The 24,828-nt window shown below is 36.8% G+C and overlaps 1 protein-coding gene across 1 annotated transcript in view; it reads right to left on the bottom strand.

Moving 5' to 3' along the window:
• Window positions 1-21,496: 21,496 nt before the first annotated feature.
• The window catches only part of PXDN (peroxidasin), an 84,232-nt gene continuing 80,900 nt past the window's right edge, over window positions 21,497-24,828 (bottom strand). The window contains exon 23 of the mRNA XM_066314872.1: window positions 21,497-24,411. Coding sequence (XP_066170969.1) covers window positions 24,289-24,411 — 123 coding nt within the window. The 3' untranslated portion in view covers window positions 21,497-24,288. The remainder of the gene's footprint in view (window positions 24,412-24,828) is intronic.

The raw sequence follows: 24,828 nt of genomic DNA, 5'->3' as shown, positions 1-24,828 counted from the left end.
CCATTGATAAAAATTTGATGCCAGGGAGTAGCAAAGGCCAGCTGCTGCCTAAGGGCAGTGACGGCAAAGGTGATCCAAACCAAAGTGGATCCCTCACCACACGGGTACAGTCCTACAGGGCTGAGCAAATTGGACAGAACCATGGGCTGGTAGCAGGGTCTGTCAACAGCCACAGATTCAGGTCCACAACTGATGCTGAGGATCTGATCAGGTCCAAAGAAGATGGAAATAGCAGCAAACAGACACAAAACAATTTGGACAGGGACAGAGAGCCTGTGGCCAAGATTAAATGGTGCCCTGGCCTTACAGGAAGGGGTGTGGAAGGCTAGCAGGATTAGCAAGGTCTATCTATTCTGTCATGGCTCTGGAAAATTTCAAAGGAACAAAAAATTAGATATAATTTTTTAGAAAATTAGAAATTCTTATAGATTCTTGATTTAACACACATTAGACTGATTTTAAGGGTATCTGCTCTTAAAAACAATTGATGCTACACAGCATTTTAAATTCCAAAGGAAGATGGATAAAATTCAATAAATGTAATGATTTGTTCACTACTATTGATTTCAAATACAGAATTTCTACCAACAGCAAAACCTGTGATATATTTTCTAGTAAATATGGGCTGAAAGAAAGATTTTTTTTGTCTTAGCTTATGCTTGGAGTTTACCAAAATTGCATCTTGGGTTGGTGGCATAACCAACTGTGTTGAAATCTTTTCTAATAGTTATGTAGTCTTAGGGAAAAAAATCTCATGAAATCTCCTGAGAGTTGCTGTGTTTTGAAAATCTTGGCTGCATCTCAAATGGGAAACAGGCTCTTCCAGCTTTGGGATTTTACTGGAAACCATAAGCAAAGAAATGATGTTGAAGCTGGGAATTCAAATGTTACCCCGCCCTTCTTGGCCAGAGATTAGATGAGCTGGATGTGACACACTAGCTTCAATCCATCTGTTCTTTCAGGCACTATCAGATACAAAGCTCATTTCACTGACAGCAAATGCTCTGAATAATTTGTATTACTTGCATTCTGCAATATCCTTGGTGATCTGTTCTCCTTCCCCACTTCCCCCACAGACAGAGACTTAGCTATTCATCATGTGCTCCTCACCTCATTGTACTATGAGACAGCTGTGCTCCCATGGATTGCTTTAGACCATTTGGCTGCAAAAGCTGGCTGGCAATCCTGTACAGCTGTAACCTTGGCCCACTAACTTTCTAATGAAATCCATGCCACAGTGGGCACCAAGGGGAAAACAAATACCCTTTTGTCCATGGAAACTCTGGCAGGGAAGCAGATCCACTTTTGTTTCAATAACAAATTTCCTTTGACTGCAGCCCTCCCTTTGATTTTTTCACAGTTAGTCAAATTGACAGAATAACCAAGGGCAGGAGGAGGCCTACAGTACTTTGGGCCACAGCTGCCAATTATTCGAAACAAAGAATCCATGGACAATTAGCAAAGAAACTGCTAAATCAATTCTTAGAGATCTGTCTTAATGGGAGGTGGTTTCATTCCTCAAACTGGTTTCTTTTTCGTATGCACACACATTCAGTAGAAAAGCCTGGATCGGTGAGGAATGTCTGGCATTTCTGCTGTCAGTGTGCATGTAACTTGGAGTTTGTTATTTTTAGAAGCCTATTGCATCCAAGTATGCATGAATTCTCACGTAACCTCATAGCATGAACAGCTCAGGGAGTCAGGGATGTGAGGCTTTATCAGATCAAGTAGACAACTTAGTTCCTCGGGAGTGTTTGTCACACAAACACTTGCTGCATATTCCAATCCAGGAGCAAATGGTCCCGTAAGATTAAAGTGGAGAAGAGAAGCAGGAAAGGCTGTGGTAGCTGGGTTATGTGGTAGAGTTATGCATAGCAAAACTCTGCAGGGCAGAGCTAAAATTCGTTAACCTGGAGAAGGCATGGGGAAAGCTGGATGTTCAGTGCATTTCAGACAGTCATATGTCTTTTGTAAGCGGCTCTAAGAAAATGTTTCTTTCTTAAGGGAGATTTTTTGTAAGCAGGAGATTTCTGACTGGTCTACTGTCATTTTTTGACCCATACCCAGAAATGAAGACTTATTTCTTCTCTCTTGACAAGATCATCTGATAAGCCTCTAAGGGCCTTCACTGTAGAAGTAAAACAGGGTGATCTTTACAAAAACAGCCCAAGGAAGGTCAGCTTTTGAGAATGTTTGAGATATAGCTTGAAACATGTAAGAGAAACGAGCAAATTTGAACTGGAACTTTCCAGAATTTTTTGATTTCCCTTTATTTCCAAAAAGAGTAAGGATACCATTTCTTACAATGTCAAAGCCCAGCAAATGTAAGGAAAACATTTAAGAAAATAGCCCAGTGTTAGGGATAGAGAATTTATTGGTTCAGCCACAGAACAAGTTTACGATGAGCTTCCATTTAAAGAGGGCATTGTTTCACAGATAGGGCAAGGATCTCTAAAATGTCCTCTGCTTGGCCTGCAAAATTTCAGGGATCTAAAACCACTCAGCAGTTTGAAGTGCTCTAGCACTAAAACATCCAAAGTCACTTGACACATAAATGATTAGGTGCATTGAAAAAAGAAACAGGACAATATTCCACTACAATACTTCTGAAAAAATTACCTTTTTTCAGTAAAATAAGGCAGAAGTAAATGTAAACCATGGTTCAAGTATTTTTTAATTTTTTCATTGAAGTATTTAGTTTAATCACCAAAGCTTGGGCCTTTCCCTTTGCTGAGGGAAATCCAAGTTTAGAACATAAATACAACATTCCTGCATAATGTAGCTTTGATCTAATGAATAATAACATGGATAGATTCTTGTTCTATTATTCCCAGAACATAAATGAAATTGCCTTGTTGTTAACTTTCTCTAATCCTGATTACATCTGTATGTCATTTAGGTCTAAGAGAGTAAGACAAAAGTAATTATAATTTTGTTGGCTTAAGGGCAATCTCTGCTTTTGGACACAGAGGTTTTAAAAGGGGTTGAATTGACTTCCCTCTCATCCTTCTTTTTATTTTAAGTTTCTTTTAAAAAACAGAATGAGGAAATGGAAAAAAAAATGAGCTAATGATATGGCTAGTGTTACTTGTTAATTCTTGTGAGCTTGTCCAGAGTTTATAATGCACATTTCCTTAAGAGAGGAGATACAGTTTTATAAAAATAAAGATAGCATGGTGTGGTGCTACTGGAATCATGCAGGGTTAAGGCAGCTACTAAAAATACTGTGTATGAATATGCTGAATGTCTTTCTAGTCCCTATGGTAACCAAAGGAACAATCAGTTGCTCTGAGGACAAGTGGAAAAGAAATGCTATGAGAAAAACAGACCCTTTCTGACTAGAGCAAGGAAATGGCATGATCTCTGCAGCCTCCTAAAAATAATGTACGCTGTCATTAAAACTTCAAGTATGCAACCAAAGATCCAAGTATCACAAAGGGATGAAAATAAAGAGCTGGCACAAGGCTCTGTGGCTTTATGATTGGGCTTGAGGTACAGAGGTAATTTTCGGCCTGTGATTATTATTTCCTAGATACTGCCAAGGCTTCCACAGACTAATCTCTCCTCTTTCAGGGTTTCTAACTGGATATCCTCTGAACAAAGTCCCATGGCTTATTTTGCTCACCACCCAACATCAGTCATCTTTAGAGGTGCATCCAAGCCACTGCCAGCGATAAGTAGGATTTCCATACTGCAGGGCAGAAGTACCTATTAGCAACAACATAAGATATCTGCAGCATTCCCAGCAGAACTCACTAAGCTGAGTTTTTTGTCACAGCATAATCTTATGTGAATTTTCATAGAGAAAAGTATTAATTTTTTATAATGCTGAATGCATGAGACACCAGGTTGGTATACCGAAGATACGTAACCTTGGTGCTTTTGTTGTAGAGATCTCAGACAGCAGGAAGGAAATGTTCCTGAGGAACACAAGTGAAAGGAAGAGGATCTGGAGCATGAATTTGCAGCAGAGAATTGGAGGAACTAGCTGGGGAAAATGAACACCTGGCATAGTAATTGAAGTTCATAACATGATTTTACGTGTGAAAATCAAATCTGTACCAAACATTTAAAACCATGTATGTTAAATACACTTTCCAAAAACATGTATCTATGCACCAAAACATATAAAAATGTCACTAGAATACAGCTATATTAATAAGTGTAACACTGAACAGCTCATAACCATAACTGATTTTAGTCATTTTCTAAATCACTGAGCATCCCACAGCACTCAAACTACCAAATTGCTTTTTCTACCAAATTATTTCTTTAAAGCATTTTCTTGCATCTCACTCTAAAGCTCGTAGAGTTCTTTTGGGCTTCACACCAGAAAAATGACTGCCACTGAAAAGGACCCTTTATGTTGTGTCTGTGATCTAGGAAACACTGACTCTACATATAGATTTAGAAATTCTTTGCCTCATCATTCTCAGCAGGAATTGTCTTTTGAAATCTCTCTTGCCCATTATTTGAAAAGCTGGAAGAAAAAAATTCAACACATTTAGTGTACTACATAGAGAAAAATGTATTTTTCATTCCTGCATATCGCTTCCAGAATTTCAGCAACAGATGTAACTGAACTACCAAAGCTGCTGAGACCAGAGGGAATGCAAAATCCCTTCCTCCTACCCTACATAAGGTACACTGTTTTATTGGCAGTTTTTGAGTGGCACCTTCTAGGCAGAAATACATGTACATGTGCTAGGTTTTGGAATTCCATACCATTAATTTGGAATTCCACCATATGTGGAATGGTCTGGACAGAGTTCCAGGACACATGGGGCCCACTGTATGTGATGTACAGACTGACCTCTCAGAGCTGAAGTGTACACCAGCACTAGGTCTGGTCCATCCAAAACATGATTTATCAGTGAACCATAGGCAGAATATAGTTAATATAACAGTCTCAATATACATCATGCATTACTGGCCTCCACTGTAGTAATTACTGTTATTGAATAAAAAAAGACAAATCAACCTCAAGTATCCCTGTAATCCTCAAATTCATATATGTCCATCTGGTAAAGTAATTTACATTTTGGACATATTAATAGCATGTACTAATTTACTTTCCAAATCTAGAAATTATATTTTTCATCTCTCATAAGGCAGAAATTTTTACCATTATTGTTGTCCGTCTTCTCTTGATGTAGGGAACCCAAATCCCTCATACATTTTTGCTGCATTTATTTACTTTCCAACACCCCTTCTCTCTCATTGGGAAACACAAGTCTCAGAAAAGTGATGGCCATGGAAGAAGGAAGTTAGCAGCAGCAGGAAGAAGATGGATACAAGATTCAGATTGAACAAAACTTCAAAGCAAGAACATATGCACTCACCCTTTTATCTGCTTTATCGAGGCACAGCTCTTACCCCTAACAGTATGAGGTCTGTCAGTGCACCTTATAAAATCAGTGAAAGTGCCTAGGTCTACAGAATCCTGGGAAAAATAATAGTAACACTTCAATCACAGGAATGCATCATTAATCAAGTAGTAAAAAACAGTCCTGGGTTTACAAAGTTGTACTTTTTCTCCAGCAATGCTGGATTTTACCACTTTCAACAAACTGTTGGTAGAGCATGACAAAAGAAGAGAAAGGACAAGATCTTTGGATTGTCAGAGCTCACTGTCAGTCATTGTGAGGACTGCAAATATTGGTAACATCCTGGGCTGGGCATCCAGCTCACAGTTGTTTTTACTCCTGTATATCCTGAAGGTGAGGCTTAAGGAAGTTGTACAAAGGCAGACTGAGGATCATTGCTCTTCCCTGCCACACACTCCATGGCCAAAACTTGGAGGGGAATTAATGAACAGTTTAAATATGGAAAAATAAATACAAAAAGATGAAAAGAGGTTACAATAAAGCAGAAATTGGAAACAAGCATAAGTCAAAAAACAAGCAATAGTCTAGAGACAGGCTGGCATCAGTTCAAGCTATGGGACTTAAAATAATTTGAGGCAGTCACCTTTAAAAACAAGTCATAAAAAATGCCTTGGTTGTATCAACAACTTCAGCCCTTCTACAGAGTAAAATCTCTCTTTGTCTTTCTTTCCCCTGTTTTCTCTCTTTTTTCATGCATCTTGTATTTCCCTCAGGTCTTATTCCTCACAGATAAATTTTCCTCCTGCTCAGGAATGTATTATTTAGACTACCTAAACACATTATTATTTTTTTTTTAACTATACTAATAAGCAATGGTATTTTTCTGGGTCTTTGACAAGGGGTGACATTTTAAATAATGAGTTAATGCAACACAAATTTTTGCACAATTGTTTTTACTCTGTCTCAAAATAACAGCAAAGCAGTTAAGAGTATAAATACTTCTAAAGAGATAATAATGCTGTAGCTTTGCGATCTATAAAGATGAACAATTAAGAAAAACTAACATATGAAAATCATGTTACCATAAAACAGCCCAGAATAATTATGATGAACATTTTTTGTTATTTGAATGGAGATTAAAAAAATTCTTTAAAAAGCCCTGTCACAGAAAACATAAATGGTATTGGCTACATCCCAAGTAGAAACAAGCTAAAATATTCATGGGTTCATAAAGCTTTCCCAGAAAATCCTTGAAATTGTAAAGTGTGTCACAAGGAGGATTTTCCTGATGAAACCATGTAAAAATAGCTTCAATAAAGTAAGCAAAGGAGTTAATTCTGGCAGAAGGGATCTGCTTTGAGTTATTGAGAAGTTGCTCTCTCCTCATGTATCACTGTCAATTAAATCAATGGATCCTACAGCTCAAACCACCAGAGAAGAGTAAAACCTGGGACTGGTAACTTATTACCTCATTGCCAGTCACAGACATTGGGCTGCCAGGAATGTCTCATGCCCCTTTTTGGCTCAGTACAGGACACAGTTCAACCCTTCTGTCTACCCCACTGCCTTCCTACCCCTTCTACACACTGAGGGAAATGCAGGTGTAGCTAGCTAGTTTAGAAAGATAATTTGTTCCAAGCTGTTACGTTTCTCAAGTGAATGTCAGATGAATTCATAATTGTGGGAACTCTTGAAACATTTCCAGCCTTACACAACATGTTTGTTTTAGGCCTCTGGTAATGTCTGTAATGTGTGGGTCTGCTGAGATTTGGAACAGATGCATTATTTTTCACAGCCACCTGGAAGAAAGTAAAATATTGAAAAAGGTTGGTTTATAAGGACTCCCTAGTGTCCACAAACTGGTCTGGTTAATAAAAGAGAAAATATTTCTGATTTTTTTCAGCTGCAAAACAAATAGTAAATGTATAATTGCTGTTTTCTGTCAAGCACATAAAAATGTCAGGAGGCTTGCAAGGCTTAAAATCGACACACCGTAGCTTGCCTAGTGTCCTGATTTGGGGGTACATTAAGTATTTGTGAATGTACTTTTTAGACCTGTCCTGTAAACTTGAAACTGAAGAGAGAAGACCTCAAACCTGCATGTAATTCAGTGTGAACTAGGCTCTTTTAGCAGGAGTTAGAAGAAACTCATAATATTGTCTTAATTTCTTAAATTCCTTTACTAGAGAAAAGACACACTTGAAATTTACACTTTGAGAGCAAAGGATCTTCAAAAAAAGAAAAAGTGGCCAAGTTCAAATGGCAGCCCAAAGAATAGACTTCTCCAGACTGAGTGATGTTTGACTTGTTGCAAATGCCCTTGAAATTATTGGCAAACTATTTCACATATACAAATATCACCGGCCATAATATCTGCTTGAAGTCCTCCTTTGTTTCCCCTCAACATAATGAAATGTTGCAAAATCCTTTGTAATCCCCATTCCGTTCTTTGAGAGATAAGGGCCTGTCTATCTTTAGGCTGAATAGAGGAACTTTGTATGCACAGTCCTGGGAGCAGACTGACTGGCTGGACGTCATCTGCCAACAGTGACTTTGTAGCTGGAGCAAAAGCCTCAGGCAGGGATCAGGAATATGTAAGGAAACCCTGCTAAGCTGCAAAGCTTCACCTGCTGCTCTGCTCATGGCCTCAGACCTGGTGACATCCATAACAAGAAATTCCCAAGTTGTCTCAAGATGGAGCTTCTCTTATGTAGACATTGGTTCTTAAAGATGGTGCATAATGAATCTTCCTGTATGCAGAGGACATGAGCTATTACACACCAATCCACAGAACCTGGATATTGACAGGAGAGATAAGCCCTTAAAGCAGCTCTGTAGTGGTGCTTTAATATCCAGGATTTCTCAGGTGGTCAAGGAGAAACTTTTTACTTTTAAAACAGGGTTTTAAAGTGTCTTCACAAGCTGACCAGTTTTCCCATGTACAGATATACAAGGTCTTGCCTGAATTATTTTCACAATTTGTCCTGAAATGTCATCACTGTTAGGTAAATGGGATAAGCTACTTAACTACTGCTGTGGACAGGGAGGACATGGTATATACAGCCAAAAACACTTGGAGACAAGAGGTTTTGTCCAAGATATACACATTTCAGCAGCACATGTAAAGAGCAGTTGTCTCACCAGACATCTGAAGCTGCTGGCCTAAAAATAATGTTTGGGTAGATAGTATTCTAAAAGAGAGAACTCGTTAGGCTGACTGTGTTTGCAGGCTTTACAACCCTGAATATACTTCTCCTTTACATGTTACAACTCAGGTGCAAGACATACACTGGAATTTCCAAACTATTGAAATTATTTTCTTCATTGCGTTAGAACTCTAAAATTTCAAAGAAAACAATCTACATCTATTGCTAAGAGAATATCAAGTTGAACTGAAGTTATCTTTTGTCTCTGCATTTCAGAGATCAACTGACAATTATTAAAATATGATTTTGTAACAAATATTTATACATCACTAACAAAATTCCTGCATTGTTCTTGTGTGCTGGCTGTTGTGTAAGACCAACTCTTTATACCACAGACAGCTCATCTCATCTTTGATTATAAATTATGACATTTACATGGCAAAGTGCTGTGTAAAGGGAGCAGTGTGAGAGAAGTTGGCACTTCTTGAAAAAAAATAAGCCAAATAAAATGTTTCTTTTTCAAGCCTCTCCTCTGCTAAGTGAGCTAGAATATAGGGACATTTAGCTATAATACTAAGAAAATGAAATATGGAATACATTCCTCTCCATTCACCCCCCCAAATCTAAATCTTCATTATCTAACAATTTACAATGAGCTACATCTGCAAAACTGCATAGCTACATTTGAAAATCCCAAAGGCCTAGTGCAATTCCTAACAGATGTATCATTGCTTTTATACAAAGGGGAATAATGTGGCCCACTAACCACAAGAAATACATCAAATTATATCTCTGGTGATGACTATAGCATCTGGTGATGATATCATGTGCCAACTAGTTTTTTCAGCATCTTACACAGACCTAGAATTAGGTCTGTCTGTGAAGCTCAGTAGAGAATTGCATTATATTTCATATCTTATTGGCTTTTCAGAAATGCTATAGAACATTTAATTGAAATTATAATGCCTTTATGAAGTCTATTATTTAGTAAGCCATTTGTCATCCTTACATCATGGATATAATCCAGTATCAGGTTTACAGGCAGTGTCTACCTATGTTAGACTCAAAATTGGTCTGCTGCGGCTTGATGACATGCTTGGTTTTTCCAACTAAACCCACTCTTTAAATTGGCCTAACTTTTTGGATAGTGTTAATTGGAATGTGATAGAAATGTGCAGGTTCTTTCTAACTCATTCACAGGTATGAAGCCTGGCATTGTTTCATTGACTGTCATACAGAGCCTCATCATCCTGATTCCTTGGAGTCAGCTGCATGTCTGCATCACTGCCCTGGCCTACAATCAGCTATTCTTGCATGCAGAACAGCCTAGCTTTCAGATAAAGCTGTACCTAAGCCTGTGAATTTTCTCCGTCTTTATTCCATGAACATTTAATATTAGGCACCATCTAGTTCTCAGCCTCTCAAGCATAATGAGCTACATCTGCAAAACTGCACTGCTGCATAGCTCCTCTGACACTTTATAAGCCATCAAATTACTATCAAAGCACTAGAAAAAAGTCACAGTAGACTTTTACATTAAGTATTATCAAGTAGCTGAAAATTAGCACTAGCATGTCTTTTCCCAGTTACATAAAGGAAAATGTCCCTTCAGGTTAGTGTAGGTTGCTCACTGTTAAGCATATTCTTTTATCATATAGCCCATTTTTAGCTTTTTAACTGTCATTGTGCATTATATTAAGTTTAATATCCAACATCACGTCTTTCTTTGACCATAATTTTAGTGGTATTTCTCATAAGGTAGTTATCTTCAGAGAGATTTCTACTATAGTATTTCTCATAGTATTTCTATGAGAAATACTATATTGATTGTGCATCTACCATTGTACACAGTAATTTCTGTCAAACTACAAACTACAAAATGATAATTTCTGTCGAATTACAAACTACAAAAGGTTGTTCTTCCTACTAGGAGTATATATAAATACAAATTTACTTTTTATGTTTTGACTTCAAGCAGTTAACGGTCATTCAGGAAATTTGCCACAGGGTAACAAATTCACTGGTGATTATCATATAAATCTTTTAGTAACAACATCCATGCAAACTAGATAAGGAATTCGAAGACTAACAGAGAGTAAGGGTATACTAAGAAACACTCCGCCTAATTCTACTTATTATGCTCAGCTTTTTACAGGGAAATCTCTGACTGAACTTCTTAAATAGAATTAAAGCCAACTACTTTTGGAGGAAGAGGATGAAAACATAGTTCATACTATAAAGATATACCTATCTTCAGTCAGAGGAATTTGAACTCAGCTGTGAAATTAACCCATCTCTTATCCTTCATCAGGTACATTTATGAAAGGGGCATCTCTACATCTTTATCCAGAAGTCTTGATGAAGAACTTGGAAGAAACAAACTTGTTGTTGAGGATGACTGAACATTGTATGGCTGAAGAAACTTCAGTGTTTTGAGAAAGTTACAAGCATGTCTTGTCTGATTCCATGCTTACCTGCGAAAATTTAAGAAAGGTAAATATGCCAACAGGATGTGAAGACAATATTTACCAGATGAGTTGAGGATGAAGATTGTCTGAAAAAATCAGACATTCTGATGAAAGACGTAATTTAGGACTCATCCAACATCTCAGAAAATTAAACTGATGAAAACTTAATTCTATCTGCTAGCAGAGACAATATTTTTTTTTATGCCTTGTCTGATGATGCTTTCACGTTCACTGGGGTTTGGTGAAATTCTGGGATGTTCTATGATTGTTTTCAAATTATATTTACTGGCATTTTCCCTTCAGTTTAGTTCCAGATGGGTAATGTGATGTTCAAATGATCTGAGGATTTATTTTTAAGGGCACAGGCTATCTGACAGGTATTAAATATGCACAACTATGGCCTCACTATTTCTTGACATGCCTAACTCCATCTACATGAGAGGAAGGGAGAAAGGACAGGGAACTCCTCTCAATCTCCACTACAGAGCAGCTGGTCGGAAATGACAGGCACTGCAAAGCCATTATCAGCCACTTCCAGACCTGGAAAACTTCTGCCATAATCAGATCATCTAAGACTCAGCTTCCCCCTCTGGTTAAAAGTTCATGGTGGTGTTGTTCATGGTAGATTTGTCTTCCTTTGATAGACCAAACTCCTATTCAAAATAAAGGCAAAGATCACCAAAATGCAAAATAAACAGGGAAAGGAAATCACACATTAGAAGGAACAACAGTAATCCCTTTCTGAGACACAACACACCACCAGTGAGCTTCAAGAGATTTTAAAAGACTTTAAGAGGTCTGCATTATTATGTCATGGGAGATTTTAATATTGAGAGCTGAAATTAATTGCCTGTGCATGTCAAAAGCTAACCCAAGAAGGGAACCATCCTGTTTCTTATCTTCTGCCTTCAATTAATTGTTCCAAATCTAGTCAATAGTTGAAATGTTTTTCCCTCTGTCTGCCTTGAACCAGAATATATTTTATGATCAAGACATCAAATAGTCAATGTAGAATCCAATAACTCTGGACACAGGAGGATGAGCAGCTCCCTTAGCCAAGTGTCCTCTCCAATGTGTTTAAGAGCAAAACTTCCTCCTAAATTCCATTTAACTACTTAGGCTAACTCACAGATTGACTGGTAGAGTTGAAAATAATTTTCTTGTTTTCTTATTCTAGTTTGGGCATTCTACCTCTGACTTCTGCTTTTTAAAAAACATTTTATTTTGGTTCAATCATGTATATTAAACGTTTTTAAGAAGTTATATTGTACAAAGTGTAGAGTCTTCCAAACAGTTCTTTTCCACTTCTCAGTACACAGGTGTCTGTTGCCTTCAGGTCAGAGAAACTGAATTGCAACAGAGAATAGAAACCCCAGTTACTGAAAAACAACAAATATATGGATAAACATGTAAAAAATACATATTAATATCAGATACTAGGAACAAGACTCATAACCACTGGTTTTGGCTGGAGTAGAATTGATTTTCTTCCCAATGGTTGGTATGGGGCTGTGATTTGGAATTGTACTGAACACAGGGTTGATAACAGAGAGATGTTTTTGTTATTGCTGAGCAGGGCTTGCACAGAGCCAAGGCCTTTCCTGCTTTCTGTGCTGCCATGCTGGTGAGAGGCCGGGAGTGCATGGGAGGGTGGGAAGATACACAGCTGAGACAAGTGATCAAAACTGACCAGAGGGATATTCCAGACCATACAACATCATGCTTAGGATATGAAGTGAGGGGAGGAATGAAGAAGAGGGAATGTTTGTCTTCCCAAGTTGTCATTGTGTGTGAGGGGGCTCTGCTTTCGTGGAGATGGCTGAATTACTGCCTACACTTGAGAAGCACTTATTGATTCCTTATTTTGCTTTCCTTTGCCTACTAAACTGTCTTTATCTCAACCCATAAGTTTTCTGTCTTTTTTTCCTAGCTTTTACCCTTCTGACTCTCTCTCCAAAACTGTTGGTGGGAGTGCTAAGAGGCTGCATGGGGCTTGGTTGCTGGATGGGGTGAAACCATGACATCCTGTCATGTTGAAGTCATTGTCAAAGGAATATAAAATCTATTAATACAAAAATTGCAACTTGTCACTTAAAAAACACATTTTAAATACTACAGATAATTCTTAGAGAGTGGTATTCCTTTCACAAAGAACAGAACTTTCTAGATGATTATGAGTAAATCAGCATATAAGTAGAAGAAGGTATGACATATTTAGATATGCTGCAAATCCCAAAAGTTAACTATTTAATATATTTTTTTTTGTGCATACTGCACTCACTTTTGTGTAAATCTTACCATGGACTGAAAAAATTAATTCATTCAGTTTACTTCAGGGATTATTCCACACTTTGAGGAATTGAATAAGGTAGCTCAATACTCAGTGGCCTTTTTCTACTCCCAAAATTGCATTTTATTTAAACAACCTAAAAAAACCCCTTCCTTCTATTTTTCCAAACATTTCCTCCAAAATAATTGTGAGTTGTTGCCATATTCAGACACTTCATGACAGTTGCTTGGCAAAAGGTCTATTAACTCTCGTAGGAAACCAGTCCCTATGGGACCATAAACGCTGGTTTTCTCTTAAATCCATTCCCTTTGACAGAACACTTCGGCCAGGACTTTGGATGACTTGTTTAGGTACAGGGTTACCAGTGTCATGCAATAGAGAGTCCCATGGACTACAGAGGTCACTAGATGGGCGTAAGAAATATATGCATCCTAGAAATAAATATATTAAATGACTACAGTCACAAAGACTTTAACTCATATAAATATCAAATATTTCATAATTAAGAGAAAATACATGCTGTAAAGGAATACCATTTTCAGTGGAATTTTCATTCCAGCCTCCAGCTGGAATTTCATATATTCTATAGAGATATTTAACTAATTGGCTCTCAAGTTTACAAGACAGAAGGGAAGTATGGGTTTTCTGCCTGATAGCCAGATATTTTATTCAGGGCCCAAGAGAGAAATGTGTTCATGTAAGCCATGATCCTGTGCATGCTTCCTTGGTTTGCTGTGCCAAGACTGATGTAACAAGCCTTGGGAATCTTTACTGAAGACCCAAATGTGCTAACTGAGATCTGATATAGCAGTCATCATCCTGACAGTCTGGCAAGCTGTCTAGAAGAATTCTCTAAATCTGCTGGGAGAGTCAAAGTTATTCTCTAAAGAGTGAAGGATTTTCTGATATCTTGCCCAAACCACAAATGTTAATTTTCATGTGGATTCCAATTTCACTTGTAGCTAGCACTCACAAGGATGGACCTTGTGTAACAAAATATACCTAGAAAAAAAATTAAATATTTTCTAGGACAACATTGCCAAGGTTTTTATTGGTATCCTGTAGAAGGAACACATTTAGTGAAATCTTGTCTTTATATTGCAGTCACATATTATACCTGGCAATCTTATTAAGGAAGATTTCTAAGTAAATTGGTCATGAGTGTCCCTTGGGATACTTCTGTTTTTAGGAGATGCAACTAACTTCTCTGTTTATTCAGTTTACTCGCACTGGGCATTCGTGTAAACAAACAAAAATTAGGACAGAGGTCTGGGACATTACACAGAATAGGATATTTTCCTAATGAAAATATACCGTTCAGTGCTGTCATACTGAACTGTAGTAAGATGACATCACTGAACTGATCTCCTGATCTTATGTCTTAGACACCAAATTCCTTCTCCCTCTTAACACACAAAATCCACAACTACAGGAAGATTGTTTGATTGTCTGGGTGGAAATCCTGGCCCAACAAGAGCCTTTCCCAGGACTGACCATAAAGTGTCAATGACATCACACACTGATTTAGCAGAGAGAAGATTCCAGCCCTGTCCTATCTCTTGTTAACAGATTTTTTTGAGGGCTTTCAGAATGAAAAAAAAAGGCATGTGTTTGATTGAAGACAGGAAGACAAAACAGAAAAATAATGGTCCACTTAGGGAAGCTGTTTCTATAACATTTTTCCAAGATCATACCTTATGAAGAGCTTAAATTGTAAGTACTTAAATTTTCTATAATCCCATAGGAAAATTAAGATGATGATTTTAAAACAGCTGAAATAAGTGGCACAGTCACTGCCATCAGCTTTCTTCAGACTAAAACTAGTACTAGTATCTTGTTTGCTTTGCAAGAACCTGCCAAAGTAAAACTGTAACATTTTCTGTGAAAGTCTGGGATTAACACTCTAGTTTGTACTTAGTAATAAGCAGTCAAATACTCAAGATTTGGTTTACAAAATAATGTGCAATTGCTGTGGCATTTCCATTTTCTTCTATCCCTTTAATATTTACAATTTAAAGTAGTAATATATTTTAAAAATACCATGTAGGCAACTTTTCTAATTTTCTAATAACTTTTCTAATAAATAACAATCCAAATAATAAATATTATGGATTTTAAGGTAGCCATAATTAAATACTGCTAATGCAAATGCTTCCACACAACAGGTAAGATGGCTTGCAGGGTTTCTAGTAGAGAAGTGGAAAATCATAACCAGTAATTCAGCACAGAACAGAGACACACTCCTTTCTAACAGCTTGTAAACAAGTGATGCCACAAAGCCCATCAAGGCTGGTACTTGCAGTGTTTGTCTCAACAGAGACACAGAGACTTGGAGGAACTCAGGTCTTCATCTGTGTCTGAGTAATTTTCCAGAGATGTGGTGGAGTTCAGAGGCACTAGGAACTTCTCACATCTGCCAACCACAGCTGTTCCGTAGGCCAAGACATTTTATTTTCCAATGGTGCAAATCCAGCACTAAAATATGCAAAATTCCTGACCACAGCTATAGCTTCATATAGCCCAAACTCTTTAAATCTCTAATATAAACAGTTTCCCCAGCCATATTTTTCTGCTCTTTCATAAGTGTGGGCTATTCTTGTTTTAATCTAATTTAAATTACAGGCAGAACTAAGGGCTGCAATACAAGAAAGCTGAAAGGGAAAGGAGAGACAAGATTATCACTAGGAACACACAACCTACACCATGTGTTACTACACTGTGTAAATCCTGACTTTATATCAAAGCCTCTCTCTAAGCTCTTGTACCTTTAAATAGTGCATCAAGAATGAAGCAAACAGCAGCAGATATGGGAGGAAAAATGCCAGAGACCATCAAAAGCTTTTTTTCATTTGTGAACATCTCACCACAGAAGGGAAGCAGCAGCTCAGTCTTCATTTGTTTTTCCTTTGCTTTCTTATTCTCTCAAATGTGGTCAGTCATACTTGAAAATTATTGCTACAAAGAATCTACAAGATGAACTCACCTGTAGCTGCATCAGAACATCTATATTGTATTACATAACTTAAAACATTAAGTAAATTACATTCTATAAAGAAAGATAAAACAATTACTGATAAACCTGTCTGATTCTCTAGACTGTTTATATTATTAGAGTGACATAGTTATATGCAAAATCATTCATGGAGGAATAAAGAAAGTGACTCCTACTAAAAAAATTCAGGCCTATAAAATAGCAAAAAGCTCTCAGATCTGGCTGAACATGAATCCTGGGTGTCATTTGCTGAAGAAGAGTCATCTTACACTATAAATGGCACCCATCTAAAATTTTTCATTTCAAAATCAAAACAAAAAAAGACTGATCTATTTCAGAAGTGAAACTACAGGTTAGGATAAGCAGTTCAATGGCAGAATACAAAACTATTGCAGGCTGAATTTTTTTTTGTGCAAGTAAATAATCCCCACTACACTTTTTAAATTATGGTGCTTCGGAAGTAACATTTCAAAATTTTCTGTCAGGACTGGAAGTCTTTTTAAGACACTATTCAAACACAAAGTAGTGTTTTAATGAAGAAACTCTGGACAAATTGAGTTTACTAGACAAGGATACAGTGACTCCTCAGGGCTTTAAAAGTCTGTTCATCTAAAGCAATAGGTAGGAGCTATGTCCCTTCTTATCACTCCCAATGTTCAAAATGCTTTAACTCAAAAACTAAGATGAAGTCTTCTGATACATATCTGAAAGAATTTTGATAAATGTCTGAATATTTTTGATTTTATAATAAGTAAAAAAAAAATAAAACTAATTAAAAATATATTAGCTGCTTGTGAGGTAGGATTTGGGGTAAAAATAGCATTCCACTGGGGAAAAAAAAAAAACAAACAACCCCATAAGATGAAGGTTTTAAAATCTACATTAATGTTTGCCTGTAGCAGGAACCCAGATGTCCTTTTCTGACTGCAAGACACCTATTGTTTGTTATTGCCTGGATTGTTGATATAAAAGAAAACCCGAATAATCCCACAGCAATATTTAAATACTCTCAATATAAGAGAACAGCCTGGCAACATGTGCTGTATGCAATCATACAAGGCATTTCAGATGAAAGAAAACATCTATTCTACTTCTCCAGTATGCTGTACTCCAGTCAAGAAAGCTATTTCCACAAAACCTAATTAAAAAAAAATATTTTCTGAGACAACATTTGAGTTTTTAAATAAAAATGTAGGTTGCTTGTCACCCTAAGTTTGCCTGCTTTTCATTGTTTGCATTTTATTCTCACGCAGCTTCAAGAAAACTATGTATAATTTTAGAACTAATCTACTTTGTTTACATATTTCTCCTCTGGGAGGAGAAAGATGATTGATGGTGATGTTCACCAATGAGGTCAAAGAGGTAGCAATCTATGTAGCCAATCTTTTGCCTTCTGATCAAAATGTATATAAGATAGAGTCAGAAAAATGAAGAGAGCTTTCCTGCTGACCTGCTTTGTTCTTTCATGTCCCTAACAGTGACAGTTGCTAAATAACTGATTTTCACCCAGAGGTAGAGAAAATCATTGATTAATTCAGTTTGAGTATTCCTTTAGCAACTGGAATTGCTTTCCGTATATCAAAGTTGTCCCACTAACCTTTCCGGTGCAGCAAGAAGATGGCTTTCTACACAAAGAGTGACCTAGGAAGGAGCAATCCCTCAGCTTGGTGTCTCCCATGGAAGTGTGAAATCTGTGTTACTGAAATCCATAACTAACAGTGCCAAATCTGTTACCCAAGCACAGTAAAGGAACATGAACTCCCTGTATGTCCCTCAGGGAAATGTTTTTAACAGTCTGAATCTTTCTCTGAAGCATCCCATTCAGGCCTCTGTTGTCCTTGTTCACCAGCCAGGACCTGCCATTCTGGGTCAGGCTGAAGATTTGCTCCAGTAAACACTTTGACCTTCAGTCCTGAGCTCATATTTAAGTCCTTTAGCTGTCAAAGTAGGTAGGACAGAAGAAAAAAAAAAAGTCACTGCAAGAGAGGCAATGCACAGAGTGGAGGTAGGGGACTAAAAGCCTGCCTTACTACCACTAGTAGCTGGTTCAATAAATGGTGAAATTGCTTCCCAGTGCCGCAGGACTCTCTATCACAGTCTACTATATGTGCTGGTTTGGTATAATTAATCTGTTGCTATATTCCTAATGAACTTTGGCATTTGCCTGAAAAAAATCAGAGGCCTTGATGAAATCTTTCCTTTTTTCTCCCTAATAAAACAAAACAATAGTTTATTTCCTTTTCTCTGGACAATTCCTGACTACTTACTTTTCCCCGTCTGGACACCTTTTACATGCTTATCTCTACAAAAAGAGACATGAGCACTTTGCCGTTTCAATCCTTGGAATGGCTGCACATCAGATTAAGCCCTTAGAGCATCTCATAAAGATATAAGTAGATAATGAGATTTTTTTTGGCAACTCAGCAAGAGCACATGACTTGTGGGAATGTAAAGTTGTATCACTGAGGGAGGCATCAAAAAAACACAAACATCTTTACGAAATGCAACAGATAAGTTCATTCTTTTATTGCAGGAATTGCTGTTCCATTTCCAAATCTAAACAGATATTCAATTCATAGCTTTTCAGGTAAACACAGCTAGCCAGATCTTTTTGTAACTTAGACATATCTGATCTGTAATCTGCTCCATCTGTTAGCTGGTTGTAATGCTTAAGCCTCGTGAAAGGACCATTCATAACACTGCCAGCTGGACAGCAAATATATCAGGCCGAAAAGAAAAGAAGAAGTATGCTGGAGGTTCAGAAGTTTCCTTGCCATATCATGGCAGGCTAAGTGGGAATAAAAAAGGAAAGGAAAAGAACTATGTTGTGAAAGACAGGACTCGAGGAAATGGCCTGAAGCTGAGTCCGGGGAGGTTTAGGCTGGATATCAGAAAAAAGTTCTTCAAGCAGAGGGTGTTTGGGCACTGAACAGGCTCCCCAGGGCACTGGTCACAGCATCAGCCTGACAGAGCTCAAGAAGCATCTTGACCATGCTCTCAGGCACACGGTGTGACTCTTGGAAATGCAGGGACAGGAGCTGGACTCAGTGGTCCTTGTGGGTCCCTTCTAACTCAGCTGATTCTATGGTTCTATGAGCTAAGCAGCAAGGACAATTACAAAACAACAGTCTGGTATTCTTAGTACATCTGCTTTAAAATATGCTGTTAAACAACAATAGTGTCTTTTCATGACTAAGAACAATTTCCTGATTAGGTACATCATAATCCAAAGCTGGTCAGGACAGTACTAGTATTGAGCAATTAATTAAGCATTTAGCAATTTATTGGTTTGCATTAGTTTTAATAAATATAATGCTTTGTTCCACTGGGAGTCTGACAAACTTCCAGCATGAATGAGATAGGTGCATATGCTTATATTACTACTTTTTGTTGACACAGTTTATTCACATATCGGATCTCATTTTTTCTTATACAAAACAAAAATTGGTCTAGTGAATTCTGAAGTATATTTCACTGAACTCCATGCTGTAGATGAGAGGCCATTAGAGGATATTATGGAGTCTTTTCTTCTACTGGTAATTTTCTAATTTTATTATAAAATTATAAATATAATTTTATTACACTGTGTGTGCATAAAACTATTTTAACAATACAACAACAGAATAATGCAGATGTTTTGAGAAAGTTAGTCAAATATACCAGCTTTTGATACCTTAATCTAGTTTTCAAACTAAAACCGTGGAACAGTCCAACATGTCTAACGACCTCTCTGCAAAGATTACTGATTTGGTATATACTAAAGGCAAAAAGCATGAAGCTAGTTGGGGATTAGAAGGAAAAAACATGAGGAAAAATACTTTAAATCATATAACGATATGTGCTATGGCAGCAAAATATTATTTTACGAAACAAAGTTAATGAAAGTCACAGGAGGTCATTCCCTATAAAGACAACTTACTGTAGTCAAATGATTCTTAGCTGTAATCAACTAAAAGAAATAAAGTCAATTTACTTGATTTATTTCAAATGTAACTGAGTCTTCTTCAGAATATATCAGTATCAGTGGAAGGGTTTTATTCTAAATGTCTACACTTTGCGGTTTGTTAACAAACTTCTAAGCATTTAACACTGTGTGGGTGAGCACCAGTATGTTTCAGCACCCTATAGGAAAACACATGAATGATCTATTGCAGTTTTGCTGTTCTAGATTTGCCTTATGAAAAACTAACAAATACATAAACTATAGTGAAGTGCAATTAACTGTAACCTGAACATGATTCTTAACTTTGTCTCTTGGAGTCCATCTTTAACTTCTCTCTTATCACTGTAAGATAACTTAGAATTATATAAATTTCAGTGACATTGCATCACAAACTTCTTCAAATGAATTTCAAAAAGGAACTGACCTAGTCTTCTAGAGATCCTAACACCTCACCAAAGGATGAGAGTAACTCATCATGTGTCCAGCAGTAATTCATATCCTGGGATAAAAAGAATAAATGATGTAAAGAAGATCTCTTTTGCACAGAAGACTCATTTTGAGCTGAGATTGCATGAACCTGAATATTCATTGGTGAAGTAATGAGAAAAAAGAATGAATGTAGAATCAAGTTCTTAGGTAGGCAAGTCATGACTGGATATATTTGGAGACACGAGGAACTGTAAGAACAGACTTAAATTTGTATGTATTTGTATTTAATTGTTATGATATTCCTATTAAAAAAGTTTGGAACTAAGGTCTAAAAATGCCTTTTGCTAAGAAATAAGTGTATTTTTAAATATCCTGCCTAAGCCTATGGTGTGGAGGTGGGTGGAGCCCCGGCTGCTCTGCCCTGGAGGGAGCCAAGCTGAGGAGTCAAGGAAGAATTTCGCAACTTCAGCCAGAGCACCTAAGACAAAGACAAACCTCCTAGCCACGGCGACCTGGCTGGAGACCCACAAGCCCCCTCGGGATTTTATGTAGATCTGTTACAATTGATTGGTTCTGTACCCTTTTCCTCCCACCCTGGTGTCCCATAAAAACCCCTGAGTTTCCTCTGGTCAGCAGAGGTTCCTCGTCCCTGGATCCCTTTCGCTGGTACCCTCGCATACTATGGTACCTTTTTCCAGTCATCTAGAAGAAAACAGTGAACAGATACTTTCATTTTATGTGTTGCAATATTACATAAACCACTGGTTCTACATCAGCTTACTTCTCAGAAACAGTGTTGATTATGACAATCCTGCTTAAGATAAGTAATATGTAACTTATCAAAGCCTACACATTGGAACTTCAGCAAATAATCCAAGGAATACATGTACAAGAAGACATCTTGAAATTTACTTGGAAATGTGGCCCATTTTATTTTAACTGAAAAGCATTCATTATACAGTGCAAACAGTTCTTTGGTAAGTTTACTGGTTAAAATAACAAAAATGACAACTTTGTTTTAGGTAACATTAAAAAAGAAAATAAATATGTAAAATTTGCATCATATTACAGCAATATTCTCACAGTGGATACTGAGGAAATGGTCATCTAGACATTGGCCACTGTTTCAGAAATGTTAAAATCAATGCTGATTCTAGAGACACTGCAATAAAACCGAACGAGTACAATCCATGACTGATTACATTTTAGACTGTGGATAAAGACCTGTTTTTCCTGGTTTATAAACAGATGGATGGTGGACAATAACTCAATATTAGACTTGTTACACTTGTTAGGCATACCCAGACTCCTAAGCCCATTTTATATACCATATGAATAAAGAGTGAACAACAAAGAAAACCTCCCACTTTACTCTGGAGGCTGGAGAAAAGAAGCAATCAGATATAAGGTACTATTTTATAATTATAAAATGGAAACTCTCTTCTCCTATAAGCGGAAATCTTGAGAAAGTTTATTTAATATAAAATTGAAAAGAAAGAATGCAAGTAGTAACCAGCTGGATGTATTACTGCCTTATTTAACTGTTTGGACAGTTAAATTATATTTGGTTTAGCTCTGCAACTCTTCCTCTTTGAGGAATTTCTGCTATAGGTCAGTGGGAGTTCCATCTGAGTTGGAATTACAAGACGAGACATGTGGTTTGGACTCTTGAGAAAAGTCAACAAAACACAGAGTATCAAAGAAATACAGGAATGACAATCTTTAGGAACCACATGATACTCGAACATGCTCGCCACACAATTTCCAGAAGTATTAACAAAGAATATTACATAAATCAAAACATTGTATATAAAATCAATTAAAATATTCTTAAAAATATAAATTGCAATTCCATGTGTACCACACACCTTTAACACAGCACTCACATGTACATACTGCTTCTACCATAGTATGAAACAAAATTTCTGCAGTAAGCTTTAAAGTAACACCAAAGTTTGAATGTGTGTCATGGTAATAGTTTATCAAGTTCAAAATTATTAATGTTAGTAATCAGAGAAATTATGTGCCAAAATATGATAGCAGATTTCGTATTGCTGTGCTAGGTTAGTTATTAGACAGGTATTTTTTCTACCATGCAATAATTAAGTACTCAGTTTGCATAATCTGAAATGCTTAACATATGAAGGTTTAATTTTGTGCAGATTTCTTTGATACCCCAGTCACTTGAATTTGAATGTTTAAATTCAGAAGTCAGTGAACCATGTAACTAGCTCTGGTTCTAGAAAGTCCTGACTTAGGACTAAGGAACAGGGCAATAAACTCTCGCAATTAAAGTATTCAGGGAAAGAATCAATTCTGAATAAACAGAAAAAAAAAGCTGTAAAATGAGGTATGATAGTTGTCCTTCACTCAGTATAATTCCTGGTCAAAAATACACAGTTGGCTCCTAGAAAGTACACAACTTTGAAATGCTAGTGTAGACATATACTCTATAATGTTAAACATTTAAATGGGAGATGAAGTCCACTGATGGACCATTTTTAACAAAAATGATAAAAATATTGAGGTAAAAATATATATTCATTAGATGAAACTGGAAAAAAAAATCAATTACCTTGTCAGAAAAAGTAGTCAATCCACAATAATCATGCTGCTTGATTTGATGTTAGTGCCACAATATAATCAGGGACATTTGTCCATTGATAATATGCACAATGAATCAGTAGGAATCTTTGTACACAAAATGGCATGTGACATCTTTTTACATTTTTAAAACAGGGCCATACAATTACACGAGCTGATCTGAGATCAAGAGAAGCATGCTTTCAAGGTGACCTGGATGGTTATGTTACAAAGATTTAAAATAAATGAAACAAACAAACAAACAAATGTTGTCTAGCAATTACAAATGTTTTGACAAAAAGGATTATGCTAATTTTTAAGATCAAATGCTACTCTGTCATGCATGTTTCCCTAGAATGAGGAACACTGTCAATTACATCTATAATACACATTCAGTTGCTTTTGCTTCCTTCCAATTACAGTTATTTATATCTCCTTGCTAATTCTAGCTTTTCCTGCTTTGAAAATTTGGTGAATTTTGATCCTTAAATTAAGGAAAAGTTGTTGAAGGGTATCAAGTAGCTTTCTTTATTTCCTTGCTGGCCCAGGCCCAGCAGTGATAGTGTGATGTAACAGAATTTCCATGCATTGATGTTTGCAGAAACCTGGCCTGGCTATGGCATTGCTACAGGCACAGTGACCTTGTGTTTTCCATTTCCTGGCATTTTACTAAATAACAGCAAATAGTTAAGTATCAAGACAGACTGGTACTAGAAAGGGACAGTAAACTTTGAATGTTGCTAAGTAGAGATAGGAAACAAAGTGTTCATTTTAGAGTAAATCCTAAACCCAGTCATTTTGGGTACCTAACACTACCCAACAGTGTTCTTTTAAAGTAGCACCAGTTCGAGTTTGTCTAACCTGAGAAGTATAACACACAGTTAACTTTGACCTGTTTGCTATTTTCCCTTTTGTTAATTTTTGCATTGTGATTTACCTTCATGGGCAGAAAATAAAATGATACATTATGTTATACTGTTGCAGCACCATTAGAAATGTTGTAAATCTTGATTTCTTGCTGTTGTTAAGACTGCAGTTACCTGGTTTTGCCATCAGCAGGCACTGATATGATTTGAGGAGTACGCACCCTAAATTCTTTAAAAAGTATGCTTATGGCTTCTTTTTATTAGTATTTTGTTGTAAGCAGACTGGACAGCAATCTCCTTTACCCTTCACAGGAGCTTTGCAGTCAGCTGGCGGGCACGATTCTACAAAACAGGTAATCTGACCAACCTGTGTCAGGAGAAAAGCAATAGAACGTACTTAGCTACATGCTCCAAACAAGAAATCATGTAATTTTTTCATGTTATTGCAGAAAATACTCTCATTCATTCTCTGTAAGAACCTGCCTAAGATGGTAGCTCCACATAGCTTGCTTTAGTATAAACTTACATTGAGAAGGATAAGGCCCTCTCTGTATTACCACATTTTTTGGTAAAGCAGCATACATGCTTTTGTCTAATAGTCAAGTGTAATCAGAGTACCAAGAACTAACATTTTTTTTTTACATCTTTTTTAAAAATTTCTCTCTGATAGAAGAAATTGACAATCTAGCACTAAGAGAGATGAGCTTTTATTGATTTTTATGCATTTGGTTGGATTTTTTTTTTTAATCTCACTTTGCAGTTAAATTTACCCATATAACTATAC

Source organism: Sylvia atricapilla, chromosome 3 (assembly GCF_009819655.1).
Source record: "Sylvia atricapilla isolate bSylAtr1 chromosome 3, bSylAtr1.pri, whole genome shotgun sequence".
NCBI lineage: Eukaryota > Metazoa > Chordata > Aves > Passeriformes > Sylviidae > Sylvia > Sylvia atricapilla.
This window is presented reverse-complemented; position numbering and strand designations above follow the sequence as displayed.